The following is a 20,639-nucleotide window of genomic DNA, read 5'->3' on the forward strand; positions in this document are numbered from 1 at the left end:
TCATCCAAGAGCATCAGTCATTTGCAGTCACACACACTCTGTGGCAAATGGCCAGCAGGAAGCCCCAGGCCACAGAATTTTTCAGCACCACTCATGCTTGAGAGTTTAGACTGGTTAGTGTATGGCAGACACGTATAGACTTGACATTTACAGAAGCAACCTCAGGAGCAGCATTTTGCTCATGTGGGGTCAGTTTCTGATTTTAAGTTTTCATTAACAAGATCAAGTAGGGATGACAGTTTCAATACCAGTTCATTATAGAGCAGTGGCTATAGTCTGTGAACACAATCCCGTTAGTTCCGAAGGGTAATCTGCTTCTATTATTTTACATAAAGGCTGTTCACCTGGGGTTAGCAGTTCCTGGGAGGTTTCCGAAAGTCCGTAGATTAAGACTTTGATTAGCCAGGGATGAAATTGCCCGTGATGGCGGCAGTCTCGGTGAATTGGCCAGATGCCCTGAAGACATGAGTCATCGGGATTAATGGATCCTCCTCCAGGTTTCTACAGGGTCCCCTTCCCACCATCCATTCACAGTCGTGACTGGGGACCAGTCCCTCTCACTGTCACTCCATCCACTTTCCCACTGCCCAACCGCGTACCCAGACGCATCCCTAAGTGGCTCAATAGTGTCTTCCTTAGGTACCCTGTACCATCCTAGACCATCTCCCACCCCCTGATGTGTGGCTTGTACCAGGATCACCGTAAGAGCTGTCACCTTATGTGCATGAGCGTTATTATCAATATCCATAACTGCTCATAGCCATCAAGCAGAGCCAGATGGTCAAAGAAGCACCAGCTTTTAAGTCTTCACCTCCCAGCTCTTCTTTGCTACTCACAAATCCAATAGCCCAGCTTCCCAGGGTTAGATGTGGGAGAAGAAAAAGTGGAAAGGGTTAATTACATGCTTTGGGTCCCTCACAGCCAATCCACACCTTTTCCTCACCCCAAAACATTAACCATCCTGTTTCTTTTTTTTTCTTTTTTTTTTCTTTTTTTTTTTTTTTTCTCTCTCTTAGGGCCACACCTGCAGCATATGGAAGCTCCCAGGCTAGGGGTCAAATCAGAGCTGCAGCAGCCGTCCTACACCACAGCCACAGCCACATCAGATCTGAGCCGCATCTACAACCTACACCACAGCTCACAGCAACACCAGATCCTTAACCCAGTAAGGGAGGCCGGGAATCAAACCCCATCTTCAGGTATACTAGTCAGGTTTGCAACTCACTGAGCCACAACGGGAACTCCTAAACATCCTGTTTAAGTGGGGGCGGGGGGGGGGGTGTCCTCCTGGGGAATAATCACAGTTAAAGCCCAGATTGCCTGTGTTAAGTGTGTGCTCCATTGGGAGCTGAGTGTCATTTGTCCAGTGGTGGTTTTTTCTTTCACTTTTTCTTTTGAGTCCATTTTATTTTTAATATCACCTGTTTCTTGAGGATCATATGTTTACAGATTAAATGCTAAGCACAGTATGTGACATATACAACACACAACAAATAATAACTGTTTAAATAAGTGAATAATAGATTTGTCTTACAGGAAGAGCCCTCGGTTATTAGAATGGGGGATAAATTGGAGAGATACAAAAATAAAAACAAAGGTTTAAAAGCTATTGTAGTAATCCACATGAGATGTTTTGAGAACCTATCCCAAGAGTTAGAGCAGAGAATGAAATACCGAAAACACCTACATAATTCACAACTTAAAGGGCCTGATGGTGTTCCAGATTATGAAAGCCCAAGAAGTAGAAACCATATCTCCCATTTTTAGAAAGTGTTCTCTAGCACTTATTTCCCTCTCTTGGTAGAATTAGAACTACAATTCTGTTGACTAAATAGATCAGTAGTCTTCTAATTTTAAATTTTGAATTTTTATGTATTTGATTCATACAAACTGTCCGTTTTCAATGTTTTTATTCTAGTGAAGAGATAAATGGAAGCTTTGCAACTTTATCTTATAGCCTCTTTTAAATAAACTTTTTTGGAGAAATCATTAAATTTATAGAGAGTTGCAAACATAGTACAGAGAGATCCAGGGTACTTTTTACTCAGTTTCTCCCAACGGGTACATTTTACATAATTATAGTACAAAATCACAACCAAGAAATTGGCATGAGTAGAATATCTGTATACAATTCTATGCCATTTTATCATATGTGGAGATTTATGTAACCACAACAGCAATCAAGATGCAGAACTAGGAGTTCCCATCGTGACTCAGCAGAAATGAATCTGGCTGTTATCCATGAGGACTCAGGTTCAATCCCTGGCTTCACTCAGTGGGTTAAGGATCCGGCGTTGCTGAGAGCTGTGGTGTAGGTCACAGACTCAGCTTGGATCTGGCATTGCTGTGGCTGTGGTGTAGGCCAGCAGCTGTAGCTCCGATTCAACCCTTAGCCTGGGAGCCTCCATATGCTGCAGGTGCAGCCTTAAAAAGACAAAAAAAAAAAAAAAGAAAGAAAGAAAAAGAAAAAAGATACAGAACTGTTCCATTCCCACCAGACTTCCCCTCAGCCCCCCTTGATAATCACACCCACTCCCCTCCTCCTGCCATCCCTTTCAACCACTAATCTCTTTTCCATTTCTACAATTTTATCCCTTGCATAAAAGAATGAGATTGTTTTCACTCAACACAATGTTTTTTGAACCTCTCCAAGCTGTTGGATGTATCAATAGTTCTTTCCTTTTTATTGCTAAAGTAGTATTCTGTATGAGTGTACCATAGTTTGCCTAACCATTCACCCATCAAAGGAATTCAGGCTATTTCCAGTTTGGAGTGATTATGAACATCATAAACATTTGGGTACAGGTTCCTGTGTAGTTGTAAATTTTCATTTCTCTAGGATAAGTGGAAAGAGTATGATTGTTAAGTCATATGACCTACTAAGAAAACACCAAATTGTTCATTCAGAATGGCTGTACTATTTTACATTCTCACCCATGTATTAGAAATTCAATTTCTCTGCATCCTTGAGAGCATTTGATATGGTCACTTTTTTATGTTAACTCTTCCAGTAAGTGTGTGATTATGTGGCATTGTGGTCTTAACTTGCACTTTTTTTTTTTTGCTTTTTTTTTTGGTTTTTAGAGCCACACCAGGGCACATGGAGGTTCCCAGGCTAGGGGTCGAATTGGAGCTGTAGCCACTAGCCAAGCTGCATCTGTGGCCTACACCACAGCTCATGGCAATGCCAGATCCTTAACCACTGAGCAAGGCCAGGGATCGAACCTGTATCCTCATGGATGCCAGTCAGATTCATCTCCGCTGAGTCACGGCAGGAACTCGTTAATTTACACTTTTCTATGGTTAGTGATGTTGAACATCTTTTCATGCCCTTATTTGCCATCCATAATCCTTTTTAACTTAATGTCTCCATATCTTTTGTACATTTTCTAAGTGGATTGTTCAATTTTTTTCATTCTTGGCTTCTGAAATTCTTTATTCTAAATATGAATCCTCATTAGTATATGCAGATGACAGATACTTTATTCCAGCTGGTAGATTGTCTTTTCATCCTCTTGACAGGGTCTTTCACAGAGGAAAAAGGTCTTAATTTTGATGAAGTCCAATTTATGAATTTTTTTCTTTTATGAATTACACTTCTCTGGTCTAAGAACTTTTCATCAAGTCCTAGATCCTGAAGATTTTCTTCTGTGTTTTCCTCTAAAAGTGGTATGGTTTTACCTCTTACACTTTTTTTGTCATTTATCTTTTTAGGGCTGCACCTGCAGTATATGGAGGTTCCCAGGCTAGGGGTGGAATCAGAGCAGTAGCTGCCAGCCTACACCACAGCCACAGCAATGCAGGATCTGAGCCACATCTGCAGTCTACACCACAGCTCACGGCAACCCTGGATCCTAAACCCACTGAGCAATGCCAGGGATCGAACTCACATCCTCATGGATGCCTGTCAGTTTCGTTACTACTGAGCCTCAGTGGAACGCCTTACCTGTTACATTTAAATCTGTGGTCCATTTTGAGCTAAATTTTCTATGCGGCGTAAGGTATAACATCTTGTATAACTGATACCCCAGCACCATTTGTTGAAAAAACTTTCCTTCCTCTGTTGCTGTTGCACCTTGGTCAAAATCCAGTTAGGTGTACTATGGGGGGTTATTTCTGGGTGCTTGATCTTTTCCATCAATATCCATGTCTGTCCCTCTGCCAGTAACACAGAGTCTTGACTACTATTGATTACTGTTGCTATACAATCAGTCCTGCAGTCAATAGAGTAATTCTACCCACTTTATTCTTCCTTTTCAAAATTATTTTAATTACCCTAGTTCATTTGCCTTTCCAGATAAATTTTAGAATACACATGTCCATACCTACCAAAAAAATCTTACTGAGATCTTGACGGGAATTGTGCTAAACTCACCTATCAGTCTGGGGAGAATAGACATGGAACATCTTTATCAGGTTGTCTTCCAATCCATGATCACCGTACATCTCGCTTGCACGATCTATACCTTCTCATTACTTTTTTTTTCCCTTTAGGAATCATTTCTATACAGGTCTATCCAAGATCCTGGAAGCAACCACTCTGGTTTCAGAGATGCAGGAGGAGCTCTTGATCCTTCACCCTCAAATAGAACAGAAAACAAAGGTGTGTTTGGTTTGAGATCTTGTTTTAAAGATTGTTACAGTTTCATGTAAACTCGTGTTTGAAAGTAAAGGCTGATACTTAACCATTATTTGTTAGAATTCCAGCTTTGTTACCATGCAGCTATGTAATGTCTCTTTGCTGCAATTATCTTATCTGTAAAATGAGGGAAACCAATAGCAAAGTAGTAGCATAGTTATATTTTAATAATTAAATGTGATAATAGGTATATAACTAATGGTAACATCTTACATAAAAAATTCCATAGCTCTTAGTTAAATCTATCTGAAATGTGCTGCGGTAACTTACAGTTGCCAAGTATTCTAAAAATCATGACTTATCATCATTCTTTATGTATAGTGTATGAAATGATATTTATTGTAGTCATTATTGTTAGTCTGTTAAGCAAATATATTTCAAGCTGATTTTGACAACGTCTATAATAAAATGAGTTATTTGAATTTCTCTTTTAAAAAGTATGTCATGTCTCTTAATATTTATTCTAAAAAGAATTGTTTGGTTCATTAGGAAAAAGAAACCCTAATGGAAAAACTACAGAAAGATTCACAAGTAGTTGAGAAAGTTCAGATGCTTGTTAAACAAGATGAAGAAATTATGGCAGAAGAAGTAAGAATTGTGGAAGAGTATGCTCAGGTAAAATTAAAATATAATCAATGACAGTCATTTAGACATTTGCAAAATTTTTCCTACCGTGCACATTTAAAGATCAGATTGACTGCTTTTAAATAAATAGAGCCCCAACTTAGAATACTTTTCATTTTATCCTAACAAGTATTTATTGAAGACACTATTAAATGAAAACAGGAAGTACAGAAACACAGGGTCCCTGTCCTTAAGAAATCCTAGAAGAGACAGGGAGGCTGGTTCTTCTGGGGACAATGAACAGAAACTCACTGAAGCCATATCAAAAATACATGTGTCCTCCAAGAGGATCATCTGCAGGAAATGAAGCAGCTTTAGGGACCGTCTGTTTGATTTTTGTCACTTCTCCCTTTGCATGAATAATCCTCTCTTTTAAAACTGGCCAGTTCCCCTCCAGACTCTCCAGTCAGAATCCCAGCTGGAACCAGTCTGATGTAGCAAATTACCGAATGTTCAGTCCTGGTCTGATCAATAGCCACCTCTGCTCAGAGAAGGCAGAGCGTGGAGTTTCATGTCTTCCGTGTACAAAGAATTTTTTTCCTTTTTACGACTGCAACTTGGGAGTTCCCAGGCTAGAAGTCAAAGCAGAGCTGCAGCTGCAGGCCTACACCACAGCCACAGCAACGCCAGATCTGACCCACGGCAACTTAGACCACAGCTCATGGCAACGCCGGATCCTTAACTCACTGAGCAAGGCCAGGGATCGGGCTTGCGTCCTCATGGTTACTAGTTGGGTTTGTTAACCACTGAGCCACAGTGGGAACTCCCAAAAATATAAAAATGTCAAGTAGGTGATTGTATTCATTCATATGTATTGAGGAGCTTATCACTTTATTGCAGAAAACTGACAAGGAATTAAAAAGTGTACTGCCAGCTGTAGACAAGGCAATTTTAGCTCTGAATGCCCTGGATAAAGCTGATATCTCTGAATTAAGGTGAGTAACTTACCTCAGTTTCTTAAGAGTTGGAGAAATTCAAAATAAAGCAAAAATGCATGTCAAAGTTGTCCATGTTCCACTTTTAGATTAAGTCATTTTTACCTATCTTGGTTACTTTAAATTTTGCATTATGTGTTTTATATACTGTATCTTAGCAGTGTTATGCCATCAACTATAAGGCATATCAGTATTTTATGTACCCTTTTTGTTTTTTTTCTTTTTGCCATTTCTTGGGCCGCTCCCGTGGCATATGGAGGTTCCCAGGCTAGGGGTCAAATCAGAGCTGTAGCTGCCTGCCTATGCCAGAGCCACAGCAACGTGGGATCTGAGCCGCATCTGTAACCTACACCACAGCTCACGGCAACACCGGATCCTTAACCCACTGAGCAAGGCCAGGGATTGAACCCGCAACTTCATGGTTCCTAGTCGGATTCGTTAACCACTGAGCCATGACGGGAACTCCTATGAACCCTTAAGAAGGAAAAATGGCTACCAATAAATTATATGATGTGCCACTGGTTCTAACTGTATCCTCATCTCAGAGATGTAAAAATGTACATCTTAGAATCAATAAAGTATTGTGATACCTAGACTAGAAAGAAAAGGCACAGTAATTGTATAAACACCTCATCTGCAGTTCCAAATATGAGGGCCTTGTTTTTACTGCATTGTGCTTATGTCAGTGCAGCTGTTTGCTGTTTCCATCCCCTTGCCCCACGATAGTGCAGTCCTTTGCCAATTTACATCGTTAGCCACAAGAAGAAGAACGAAGATGGTAGAAAATGCAGATTGGCCTTGCGTCTTTTATTTCTTCTTCTTTTCTTATTTTTCTGCCTGGGAAGTCAGTAAAATGCTTAATAGAATGATGAAGGCAGAAATCCTTGCCCTGTTCTGGATTCTGAAGAAAAGCATTCATATATTCACTGCTGTGTATGTATAGCTCAGTTTTTTCCATAGGCGTCCTTTATTAATTTGCAGGTTTTTTTTTTTTTTTTTGTCTTTTTAGGGCCAAACCCATGCCATATGGAAGTTTCCGGGCTAGGGGTAAAATCGGTGCTGCAGCTGTTAGCCTACCACACAGCCACAGCAACGCTGTATCCGAGCTGTGTCTGTGACCAACACCACAGCTCATGGCAATGCCAGGTCCTTAACCCACTGAGCGAGGCCAGGGATCAAACCTGCATTCTCATGGATGCTAGTCAGATTTGTTCCACTGAGCCACACACACAGCAGGAACTCTAAATCGAAGGGTTTTTTTTTTTATTTGTTTTCTTTTTCCTTTCTGTGAAGGTTTTGTCACAGTGCAATGTTTAACTTTGCCAAATGCCTTTTTTGTAACTCTTGTGATAACAGGATTGCTATATATTTTAGGGGTATACCTAATTTTTCTACATGTATTATTATTTTTTTAAATTATTGCTGGATTTTTTCTGTAAAGCTGATCTGACTGAATGTATGTTTTAGTCACTTTGGGCTGCTATAATAAAATACCTAGGCCCTAGTTTATTTAAAAAAAAAGAAAAGAAAGAAAATGTAGATTGGGATAAACCTGTAAAGGTCAGAGACAGTACTTCTTTGTAGTAACAGAAGACTTTAAATCAGATTTCTGGGGTAGATAAGTCTCACTTAAAATCAAATATTTCAGAGTTCCCATCGTGGCGCAGTGGTTAACGAATCCGACTAGGAACCATGAGGTTGCGGGTTTGGTCCCTGCCCCTGCTCAGTGGGTTAACGATCCGGCATTGCCGTGAGCTGTGGTGTAGGTTGCAGATGCGGCTCAGATCCTGCGTTGCTGTGGCTCTGGCGTAGGCCAGTGGCTACAGCTCCGATTCGACCCCTAGCCTGGGAACCTCCATATGCCGCGGGAGCGGCCCAAAGAAATAGCAAAAAGACAAAAAAAATAAAATAAAATAAAATATTTCTTGGTACATATATACAATGGAATATTACTCAGCCATCAAAAAGATGAAATACCAGCATTTTTAGCAACATGGATGGACCTAGAAATTATCATGCTAAGTGAAGTCAGCCATACAATGAGACACCAACATCAAATGCTTTCACTGACATGTGGAATCTGAAAAAAGGACAGGATGAACTTCTTTGCAGAATAGATGCTGACTCACAGACATTGAAAAACTTTTGGTCTCCGGAGGAGACAGTTTGGGGGGTGGGGGGATGTACTTGGGCTGTGGGATGGAAATCCTGTGAAATCAGATTGTTATGATCATTATACAACTACAGATGTGATAAATTCATTTGAGTAATAAAAAAAAGAAAAAGAAAATCAAATATTTCTTTTTCTGGAGAGTAGCACATAAATTGGACTATAGCCAATTGAATTCTATTTTCCCTTTAATTGGCATTAAATTTCATAGATAGTACATCTTAATTTGATTGTATTCCCATCCTGCTTGCTTTTAAAAGAGGTGAACTTGTGCAAAATTGGGGAAAAATTTGTTTGCATGGTTCTCATTTCTCCTCTGTGAACCTTGTCTCTCTTTTCCTATTTCCTCTGTTGTTATCTTTCTTATTCTTTCAAAAAAAGCCAGACTGATAATGTCGGAGAAACAACCTGACAAATTAGTTCAGATAAGATGTTTAATCATTTAATTACTTAGTCCTCCTGAAAAAAATCTGCATTTTAAAAATAGACAATTAAAGAGAACCAAGATTAATCCAAATAGAAGATCTCTAACAATAAAATCTAAGGCAGCAGGAGTTCCTGCAGTGGCTCAGTGAAAACAAATCTGACTAGTATCATGAGGACACAGGTTCAATTCTCTGGCCTTACTCAGCGGGTTAATGATCTGGCATTGCCGTGAGCTGTGGTGTAGATCACAGATGTGGCTTGGATCCAGCGTTGCTGTGACTGTGGTGTAGGCTGGCAGCCATAGCTCTGATTCAACCCCTAGTCTGGGAACTTCCACGTGCCGCAGGTGCGGCCCTAAAAAAGCAAAAAAAAAAAAAAAAATCAAAGGCGGGGGCTCTCCTTGATAACCCCTGTAGATAATGACATGGACATAAAGTTGGCTCTGTTGCCTTTACTTCTTTCAGGAAATCTGTACAATTTTCATTGAGGAAGATTCATTACCTTGGATGGACCTGTCTCTTGTTCCCAGTCCCCAACTGTTGCAACCGCCACCCTAGTGGCTTTTTATCAAAACTTACTTCTTAGAGTTCCTGTCATGGCTCAGCGGTCATGAACCTGACTAGTATCCATGAGGTCATGGGTTCCATCCCTGGCCTCGCTCAGTGGGTTAAGGATCCCGAGTTGCTGTGGCTGTGGTATAGGCCGGCAGCTGTAGCTCTGATTCGACCTCTAGCCTGGGAACTTGCATACGCCACAGGTGCGGCCCTAAAAAGACAAATAAAAAAAGCAAAAACGTACTTCTTGTGCTTGTCATCCTGACCTCTGGCTTTTCAAAGTGTCGACTTCTCATCGCTTGTGGACACAGCTAAGAGGCAGCTTCCAGGGTTCCCGTGATCACATCATGAAGCACTTGAGGGACAAATTTCCATCTACGCTTCCTCCCCCAACTCTGTTTTATCTGTGATCCTTATGATAGGAATTTAGATCAGAATGAAGAAAAATCAGAAGTGTGTTTAAGGAGCGTTGCCCCTTATAGCACCCCTCAACTCACATTATAAAGGGGCTGACTCCCGGCTGCACACTCTGCCCACCACCCGCGCACACATTGTGTCCCTGTCACGCAGTCATCCGTAAATCCACACTGGGGTGAATAGAAGGAGGGTTCACACTTTAAAGAACTCTGCAGCAAGTATTTTTATGATGAAAAGAATTAACCTCCATCTTAAGCGTTCTGCATATTTAAGTTTTATGCATTTCGTCTTTCTAAAGCAAAGATATCCGTATGTATACACGTACGTGTAACTTGGTCACCAAGGTTTTTACAGTGGAAAAAAATTTTTTTTAAAATTGCAAAAAATAAAATGAAATAAAATAAATAAAGCAGAGATATCCAGGTATACCCAAATAGTGAAACAGCTATCTGTTGGAAAATAGTTCTCCTTACCAAAATACTTGTGAAAAACCTGTGTATATTGTCTCCTGAGAGAGTTAACAGGGTACGTTTGATTTCAGTGGTGAAGTTGATGAGATTCGCTCTGTCTGTTACAGAGTCTATGCCCGGCCTCCTTTCCTTGTGCTGACTGTGATGAATGCAGTTTGTCTTCTTCTGCAAAAGAAACCTAACTGGGCTACCGCCAAGTTACTTCTTTCAGAAACTGGTTTCCTAAAAAAATTGATTAACCTTGACAAAGACAGCATACCTGAGGAGGTAAAAGTTGATCTCTAATTAATGCATAATTGATACATTCCATATTTATAATCCACAAGAGTCAAATGGAAATATTAAAATTGGAATTCTGTGTTAGAAGCGGAAGATAATGGTGAGGGTTAGAAGAGCGGAGAGCAGGAGTTCCTGCTGTGATGCAGTGGAAACAAGTCCAGCTAGTATCCGTGAGGAAGTGAGTTGGATCCCTGGCCTCACTCAATGGATTAAGGATCTGGTGTTGCCGTGAGCTGTGATGTAGGTTGCAGACGTGGCTCAAATCCCACATTGCTGTGGCTATGGTGGAGGCCAGAAGCTGTAGCTCTGATTCGACCCGTAGCCTGGGAATTTCCATATGCCACGGGTGTGGCCCCTAAAAAAAAAAAAAGAGCAGAAAGCAAACTGCATATCCAAACATAAAGGGTTTCCTGGAAGCAACAAAAAAAAGCATTATGTCACCAAAATCAGAAAAATTCCATGCCTCAGAATCTCTTTATATAATAAGAACAGAAGAGGCCAATAGTGGGAGAACGTCTTTCTGGATGGATTGTATTACTCTCTGAAATAGGGTAATATGTGGATAAAGGCACCCAAGTTTTGGGGGGTTTTTGTTTGTTTGTTTTACTGAGATATAATTAACATACAAGATTATATTAGTTCCAAGTGTGTAACATACTGATTTGATTTTTGTATGTATTGCCAAATAACCACCACCATTAAGTCTAGCTAAGGTCCATCATCACATATAGTTACAAATTTTGTGTCTGTGTGATGAGAACTTTCAAGATTTACTCTTAGAAAACTTTCAGATAATACAGTATTAGGAACTGCAGTCACCATACTGTACATGATATCACCAGGGCTTATTTATTTTTAACTGGAAGTTTGTACTTTTTGACCACCTGTGCCCATTTTCACCACCCCAACTCCCTGCCTCTGACAACCACCAATCTGTTCTCTGTATCTGTGAGTTCAGTTTGGATTGGGGACTTTTTTTTTGGGGGGGGGGTCCATATGCAAATGAGATTATATGGCATTTGTCTTTCTCTGTTTGAAAGACAAAGAAAATATTTATTTCCCACTTAGCATCATGTTCTCAGGGCCCATTCAGGTTGTCACAAATGGAAGAATTTCCTCTTCCTTTTTATGGCTGATGTTCCAGTGTGTGTGTGTCACATTTTCTTTATCCATTAGTGGACATTTAGGTTGCTTCCATGTCTTCGTTTTTGGAAATAATGCTGCAGTTAACTTGGAGGTGCATATGTCTTGTTGAGTTAGTGTTTTTGTTTCCTTCAGATTAATATCCAGAAGTGGAATTGCTGGATCATGGTACTTCTGTTTTTAATTAATTAAGGAGACTAGGAGACTCCATACTGTTTTCCACAGCGCCTGCCCTGATTTTCATTTCCACTCACAGTCCACCTCCTCACCAGCACTAATTACTTGTTGTCTTCTGATAATAGCCGTTTTAATAGGTGGTATGTCATTGTGGTTTTCATGTGTATTTCCCTGGCGATTAGCATGTTGAACACCTTTTCCTGTGCCTGTTGGCTAGCTGTATGTCTTCTTTGGAAAAAAGATCTGTTTAGATCCTCTGCCCATTTTTTAAGCAGATTGAGTTTGTTTTTTGTTTGTTTTTGCTATTGGGTTAGATGAGTTATTTATTTTGTATATTAACCTCTTTTCTCCCATTTGGTTGCTGCTCTTTTTGTTGATGGTTTCTCTTGCTGTGCAGCTTTCTAGTTTGACCAGGTCACATTTATTTTTGCTTTTATTGCCTTTCCTTTTGGTGTCCGATCCAAATCTTCACCAAGATCAATGTCAGGGAGCTTCCTGCCTATGTTTTCTTCTAGGAGTTTTACAGTTTCAGGTCTCGCATTCAAGTCTTTAATCCATTTTGACTTAATGTGTGTGTGGTATAGTTCGGTTTCATCCTTTTGCATGTGGCCGTCCTGTTTCCCGTGACCACATATGATGACACTTTCCCTCCCATTGTGTATTCCTGGCTCCTCCATCATGATTAACTGATCATATGTGTGTGAGCTTCTTTCTGGACTCTCTTTCCTATTCCGTTGATCTGTGTTTCTTTTTTACGTCAATACCATACTGTTTTGTTTACTTTAGCTTTGTAATGTAAAGCTTCTTCTTTCTCAAAATTCCTTTGCTTACTCTGGGTCTCTTATGGTTTCATATAAATTTTAGAGTTGTTTATTCTATTTCTATGAAAAAAATGCCAGTGGAATTGTGATAGGTATTGTTTTGAGTAGTACAGACAATTTAACAATATTAATTCTTCTGATCTGTGAGCACAAAATATCCCTCAATTTATTGTGTTTTCTTCAATTTCTTTCATTGATATCTTGAAAGTTTTCCTTGTCACATCCTTTGTTAAATGTATTTCTAGGGTTTTTAAAAATGCAATTATAAATGGGATTGCTTTCTGAATTTCCCTTTCTGATAGTTCATTGTTTGTGGACAGAAATGCAACTGATTTTTACCCACTGATTTGTATCCTACAACTTTACCAAATTTGTTTATTAGTTCTAAGAGTCTTTGGGAGTCTTTAGGGTGTTCCACATTTAGTGTTGTGTCATCTGCAAACAGTGATAGTTTTACTCCTTTTTTAACTTATATGCCTTTTCCCCCTAATTGCTATGGCTAGGGCTGCCAATAGTGTGGAATAAAAGTGGCAAGAATGGATGTCCTTGATTTGTTTCTCATCTTACAGGAAAAAGTTTCAGCTCATCTCCATTGAATATGATATTTGTCGTGGGCTTGTCATATATGTTGAGCTGTATTTCCTCTAAAGCCAGTTTGTTGGGCATTTTTCTCATGAGTGGATATTGAATTTTGTCTAATGTTTCTTATGCATTTACTGAAATGATCATAGAGTTTTTAACCCTTCATTTTGTTAATGTGGTGTATCACATTGACTTGCGGATGTTGAACCATCCTTGAATCCCTAAAATAAATCCCACTTGATTATGGTGTATGATCCTTTTAATGTATATTGAATTCCGTTTGCTTATTTTTTGAGTAATTTTATATTTATGCTCATCAGTGATATTGGCCTATAATTTTCTTTTCTTACAGTGTCCTCTAGTTTTGGTATCAGGGTAATGCTGGTATCATAAAATGAGTTTGGAAGTGTTCCCTCTTCTTCCATTTTTTGGAAGAATTTGAGGAGGATTGGTATCAACTCTTCTTTATATGTTTGTTAAAATTCACCATTGAAGCCACCTGGTGCTGAACTTTGGTTTGTTAGAAGGTTTTTGTTTACCGATTCACTCTTCTTTTTAATAATCAATCAGTTCAAATTTTCTATTTCTTCATGATTCAGTCTTCATAGATTGAATATTTCTAGAAATTTATCCATTTCTTTTAGCTTGGCCAGTTTAGTGGCATGTAATTTTTCACAGTAGTCTGCTATGATCCTTTGTATTTCTGCGATATCAGTTGTAACATCTCCTTTTTCATTTCTGATTTTGAGTGTTCGCTTCCCTCTTTATTAGTGAGTCTATCTGCAGGTTTGTTTATCTTTTCAAAACATAGCTCTTAATTTCATTGATTTTTCTGTTCTTTTTAGTCTCCCTTTAGTTCAGCTCTGATCTTTGTTATTTCCTTACTTCTACTAACTTTGGGGTTCATTTGTTCTTCTTTTTCTAGTTCCAAGAAGTGTATTAACTTAGAAGCCTGCTCCTCAGGCTGAAGCTTTGAGATAATCAAATAGCCTCTTTCCCTGAAAGCCTGGGTACTTTTCAGTCAATCCTTTGTGTTGGGCCCTGGGGTGAGTGAGTCCCCATGGACCCTTTAAGAAATGTTTGTCAAATTGCTATAACTTTGTGAGTCTCATGGATAAAACCCCTGTTAGCTTTTAAAGCTAGGTGTATTGGGGGCTCTTCTCTAAGGTACAGGTCTTAAAAGTTGGGATGCAGATGTGGGATTCAAACCCTTCAGTCCCTCAGGGAGAAGCTCAGTGTTGTGAGTCCCCTGCTAACTGTGGGACACCACACCAGGAGTGAAGTTAATGACAAGATTGTGTCTCAGCCTCCCCTGCCCATTTTGATGTGGGTTTTTTCTTATTTGTCCAAGTATAGGATTCAGTCAGGTAGTTTGGGGGTTTCTTTCAGAGATAATTATTCCATATGTGTTGCTGTAGATTCAGTGAGTCCATGGGAGGAAGTATGGTTAGGATTCATTCTTCTGTGTTGCTGTCTTAAACTGGACCTCTGAGATTTATTTTTATTTGTGTAACAGCTGTTCATATGCCAGAGACTGTTCTGATCACTTTAAAAATATTAATTCATAGAGTTGCCGTATGATCCAGCCATCCCACTCATGGGCATCTATCCGGGATAGAAAACCATAATTAGAAAAGATACATGCATGTTCATAGTAGCACTATTTACAGTAGCCAAAACATAGAAGCAACTTAAATGTCTACTGAGAGATGAATGGATTAAGAAGATGTGGTACATATATGCAATGGAATACTACTCAGCCATAAAAAAGAATGAAATAATGCCCTTGTAGCAACATAGATAAACCTAGAGATTATCATACTAAGTGAAGTAAGTCAGAAAGAGAAAGACAAATACTATATGATGTCACTTACATGTGGAATCCAAAAAAAAAAAAATGACACAAATGAACTTATTTAGAAAACAGTAATAGACTCACAGACATAGAAAACAAACTTATGGTTACTAAAGGGGAGAGCAGGGGAAAGGGATAAAATGAGAGTTTGGGACTAACATATACTACTATATATAAAATAGATGAATAACAAGGACCTGTTGTATAGCACAGGAAACTATGCTCAATATAGTATCATTTTGTTGTACACCTGAAACTAACACAACATTGTAAATTAACTACTCCAATTGAAAAATGGTTTAAAAATATTAATTCATGTGAGAAGAGATGGGGGACAGATGAAAAGCACAGAAAGTTTTGTTTTTAAGGTAGTCTGGACGTCTAGTAAAAGGTTTTGCTGGAGCAGAGTTAATTCAGAAGAATGTAGATTTGCTCTAGCACTGCAAAGAGGATAAGAGCAGGGCTGATGTCCTGAGCAAGCAGAGGAGTACAGGGCACCAGTGGCGTGGGGCAGGCCATGTCGAGCCCCCAAATGGAGTATATACCTACACCTTGATTTCAGATTCCTGGTCTCCAGAACTGTGAGAACACAAATTGCTGTTATTTTTAAAAGTCACCCAATTTGTGATCATTTGTTACAGTGGCCACAGGAAACTAATACACATTTTGGTACCAGTTAGTGATACCTTAAAATGTAGAAGTGGCTTCGAAACTGGATAATATATACAGGCTAGAAGAGTACCCAAAAGTTGTTACATGGGAGTGAGCTAAGAGCTTGTTTCGGTGGCAAACTGAAATATTTGTAGACATATGAATGACACTGTCATAGGCTGAAGGGGTGAATACTCATTCATTCACTCATTAAATATTTATGGATTATCTTTCTTGTAAAAGACAGTAATGAGGCATTATGATAGTTTACAAGACCAACTCATTCCTTGATGTTATGAAGCTTACATTGTAACGGGGGAAACAGACATTAAAAGCTAATAACACAATTAATTACAATGATGATCTGTGCTATTAGGAAGTACAGAACAGTAGATGAACAAGGTGAATTTTTTAGCAGAAAGTCAGCATTGCTGTCCATATTATTCATGAATTAATGCAACAACTACTCACTCTCTGAAGCCTTCTTAGCAAAAATGATTCCCTGTGGTTTTGCTTAAATCGATCTTTCAAGCTAGAAAAATTACTAGCTCATCTAAAGACATGATTAAAAGCCTAACAGTATTTTAAATGACAGTAAGAACACAAATAATACATTGAGGGTAGACCACCTGCCGTCTAAATTATTCAGCAAGATGGTTCTAACCTTCCAGGCATGAGAGGAAACACCTGATTAGAAAGGAGGGAGAAAGGAATATGTCTGAGAAAGATTTCATTCTGATTATGGCCCACAAATTATATGAGAAATACTATATAGCTGCCTCTAAACTAGGTTGTACCATTTGGACAAAGTGGATCCATGGGTATATGATACGACCGGCTGGAGAATGCCAAGTGAGCCCCACTGTGCCTCAGGCCATACCACCACCATTGACTAGAGGGACCTTTGTATATGACCATGCCCTGCCAGATGCCTCTTGGGGGACGGAAATCAGGGGATGGCATTCCAATTCACCTCACATGTAAGGCGCATAAGAAGGAGACCTCAGACCTCCTTAGACACTAAATTCCACAAGACTGGAGAACGTTAACTTCTTTTATTTTTGTTTTAAAGTGGAGTTCCTGTTATGAAGCAGCGGAAGCAAACCTGACTAGTATCCATGAGGATGTGGTTCGATCCCTGGCTTCGCTCAGTGCCGTGAGCTGTGATGTAGGTCACAGATGTAGCTCAGATCTGGCGTTGCTGTGGCTGTGGTGTAGGCCAGCAGGTGCAGCTCTGATTTGACCCCTAGCCTGGAAACTTCCATATGCCATAAGTGCAGCCCTTAAGAGAGAAAAAAATGGAGTTCCTTTTGTAAAACTGTGGCAAAATTACTGTAACAACAATAGCAATAACAAGATTTTAGAGTAGAGGCTTTTCCCCTCCTCTTAAGAAAATTACTGGTAGTAGAGTCATTTTGTTCCCAGATATGTCTTTAAGTCCACTTTTGAAGGGTAGGTGAGTAGTTTGTTTTTGTTTTGTTTTTTGTCTTTTGTCTTTTTAGGGCCACACCTGCAGCATATGGAGGTTCCCAGGCTAGGGGTCCAACAGGAGCTAACAGCTGCAGGCCTACACCACAGAACGCAGGATCTGAGCCACATCTGTGACCTACACCACAGCTCACAGCAACTCCAGATCCTTAACCCACTGAGCGAGGCCAGGGATCAAAGCTGCGTCCTCATGGATACTAGTCAGATTTTTTTCTGCTGAGCCACGACAGGAACTTGCCACGACAGGGACTTGCCAAGACCAGCTCAGCAGGATGGGGCTGAAGAACGGGTGCTGTGAAACTTAAGGGGAAAAGTTAACCTAAAACAAGACACAGAGACATTTATCTTAAATAAAGGTGGGAACTGGGGGACTCAAGGTCTCAGGGACCAAGAGCACCACCTCAAAAAACCACACAGCTTTTATTGTGCTCTTTAGGATGATGTCAAGTGAGGAGGGGGCTATAGGTGGAGGATATAGGGTTTTTAAAACTATTTTGTAAGTTATTTTATTATTTTAAAAGTCCCATAGCTGGTAGATGGTTAAGCTTTTACTCCGACCTTTAGGCATTTCACAATCATTAGCATTTGAGTCAGCCATCTATGCAGAGCATTTCAGAGAATCCTCACTGTGCTTCGCAAAGGCAAACCCATCTGCGGCAACCCGGCGTGCCTAGGTTTGAACCTTGGTTCTCTTTGCTAATGTATATTCTGCTAATGACCCCTCTTAAACCACTTGGCCATGAGGTTCCTCTTTCTCTTATTCTTTTGAGGACATATCATTCTTGTGCAAATGGCGTGCCAATCTGCACATGTCCCCCGTGCCAACGCATTTTGTCCTCATTCAGCTGGCCCTATGAATAGCTTATGCCTTTAGGCCTTTGTTCTTAAGCTTAAGTCATTTACCAGCACTGTGACTGTTTTTCAAGCAGGAAGATGGGGTAAACTAAAGCAGAACAAGATGGAGTTTTCAGCAAAGAGGCTAAGAAAATATTGTAGAAACATGTCTCGCGACAGGAACTCTGAGTATTTTTATATGAAATAAAATTTCATTCTAATGCAGATTGGGGAAAATTCCAGATCAGTAATAGTTCTTTCTCATGTAATACCTGAACTGTATTCCCTCCAGGTTTTCATAAAGCTGAAAAAAATTTTAATCTTACCTGATTTCAACCCACACAAGATTGCTCTAGTTTCTCTTGCTTGCTGCTCTATGTGCCAGTGGGTTATAGCTTTGAATAACTACCACGAAGTACAGAAGGTATGCTTTTTTTCTCTTAAATAAAGTATCTATACCAAATTAGAAGTGACACATCATTGTCCCAGAAAAAAATTTTTTTTAATGTTCAAATGAACCTCTGTAGAAAGAATGCTTTAATGGAAAGCACGTTAATCAAATTTTTAACAGTTACCTTGACTCTTTTAACACAAAGTTTGCACCATTCTGCTAAAGGTGGTGGGCCCTAAACAAATCCAAGTGGCTGAAGCTCAAAATGTCCTACAAATTGCACGACAAAGGTTGGCTGAAAAACAAAGAGGTTTGCAGCTGGTAAGACTTTTTTTTCCTTTTTTTTTCCTTGTTAAATGCTCGACATCTTTATGAACTGCAAAAACATCAGGAAAAAATCATTATCTCAAAAGAGTCTATCAGTTTAGGATAAAATGAAGCTAATAACAAAAGGTAGTGAAGAGATTCATTGAGATTAAGTAAATAATGTAAATACTATATGTACAGGTCTTAACGCCCACCACATAGTAACATACTCATTAATGTTAATTGTATCAATGATGTATTAATGTTCACTCACCAGATTCCTCTCAGGAGATCTTCATAATATCAGTTTACCAAAGACGTAGGATCAATCCACGTTTTAAAAAAGCTGCTTAACCTGTTTATGTTAATTACTCTGCTGCTTTGTAAAGCATGGTTATTTCTGCAGTGTCGATTTTAAATTAAAATAGAGTATCATGGAGTTCCCATCGTGCCTCAGTGGTTAACGAATCCGAGTGGGAACCATGAGGTTGCGGGTTCAATCCCTGGCCTTGCTCAGTGGGTTAAGGGTCCAGTGTCGCCATGAGCTGTGGTGTAGGTGGCAGATGTGGCTTGGTTCCCATGTTGCTGTGGCTGTGGTGTAGGCCAGTGACTATAGTTCCAATTAGACCCATAGCCTGGGAACCTCCATATGCTGTGGGTGCAGCCCTAGAAAAGACAAAAATAAAATAAAATAAGTATCATTATGAGAACTAGAAGTAAGATTGAGATCACCAATTCCTACCACTTTCTATAGCTCACATATAGTTTCAGGAACAGCAGTCTAGCAGGTACATTCATCCCACTGACACCTTTTGTTTACCTAAACAGTCCTCCCCATCTCCTACATTTTGATATACTTATCGACATTTATCATTTAAAATCTGAACATCCTTGTTCTCTTGAAAATTCGGAACATCCGGCAGTCCTAGGCTAGCATTCTCACTTGGTTAGAATAAGCTCACTTCAGGCATTCATATTACCTGCCTGGCCCATAGGCATTTTCTTGCAAGCTCTCAAATACGTAAAAAGCGGTAGACGTTTTTGAAGGAAATTAACAAATCTGAACTGAATTTATTTTGTGTTGATATGCAGTTTTATTGCTGATATTCTGTTGTAGCATATGATCTTATCTATATAGAGATGTGCTAATAGCTACCATTTATTGAGCATGTACTATGTTCCAAGTACTATGCTTTATATACATTTTTTTCATTTAATCCCCAAATCAACTTTCAGAAGTAGAGGTTTACAGATGAGGAGACTAAATTTGAAAAACTTAGTAAACTTGCTCAAACACATTCTAACCTGCCTGTCTAAAGCTCACATGCTCAACCACTTCACTATAAAATATTTATATCCAGGACTGATAGTCAAACTGTCTAGCAGTCAGCATGGCACAGTCACTAACCAATTAGAATGAACACTTGTCACAGAGTGGAAGCAGGGTTCTAGTGGCCACCAGCTGAGATAGAAGACTGGGTATAAAGCCAGGACGGGCAGAGTGTAGGGGTGGACATGCTCTCCAGGGCATGGGGATCCCCAAATAACAGCCTTATTTCTAACCCCAGTACATGTTAATGAATGGAATAAACCCAGGAAAGGAGAAAGTTCGTTTCAAAACTTAAAGAAAAAATTAGACATACAACTTGATAAATAGGGAGTTCAGGAACAAAGAATTTTTAATTTAGTGAAAGTGTTTTGGTGGGTTGTTTTTTTTTTTTTTTTTAAATAATTACTTGAAACTCTATGTGAGTAAATTTTAAAATCTTACGATGTGCCTGATTTTCCAGTTGCTGAAAGTCAATTAAAAAAAAAATGAAGCTGAAAGCCAAAAATCATGGATGTAGCAAAAGCAGCACTCAAAAGGAAATTTATAG

General features: G+C 39.4%; 1 protein-coding gene across 1 annotated transcript in view; it reads left to right on the forward strand.

Moving 5' to 3' along the window:
• The window catches only part of DNAH14 (dynein axonemal heavy chain 14), a 319,091-nt gene that overhangs the window by 236,314 nt on the left and 62,138 nt on the right, over positions 1 to 20,639 (forward strand). The window contains 6 exon segments of the mRNA XM_047754627.1: positions 4,495 to 4,603; positions 5,129 to 5,254; positions 6,104 to 6,198; positions 10,343 to 10,502; positions 18,358 to 18,489; positions 18,682 to 18,777. Of these exon segments, the coding sequence (XP_047610583.1) occupies positions 4,495 to 4,603; positions 5,129 to 5,254; positions 6,104 to 6,198; positions 10,343 to 10,502; positions 18,358 to 18,489; positions 18,682 to 18,777 (718 nt within the window).

Source organism: Phacochoerus africanus, chromosome 12 (assembly GCF_016906955.1).
Source record: "Phacochoerus africanus isolate WHEZ1 chromosome 12, ROS_Pafr_v1, whole genome shotgun sequence".
NCBI classification, from domain to species: Eukaryota; Metazoa; Chordata; class Mammalia; order Artiodactyla; family Suidae; genus Phacochoerus; species Phacochoerus africanus.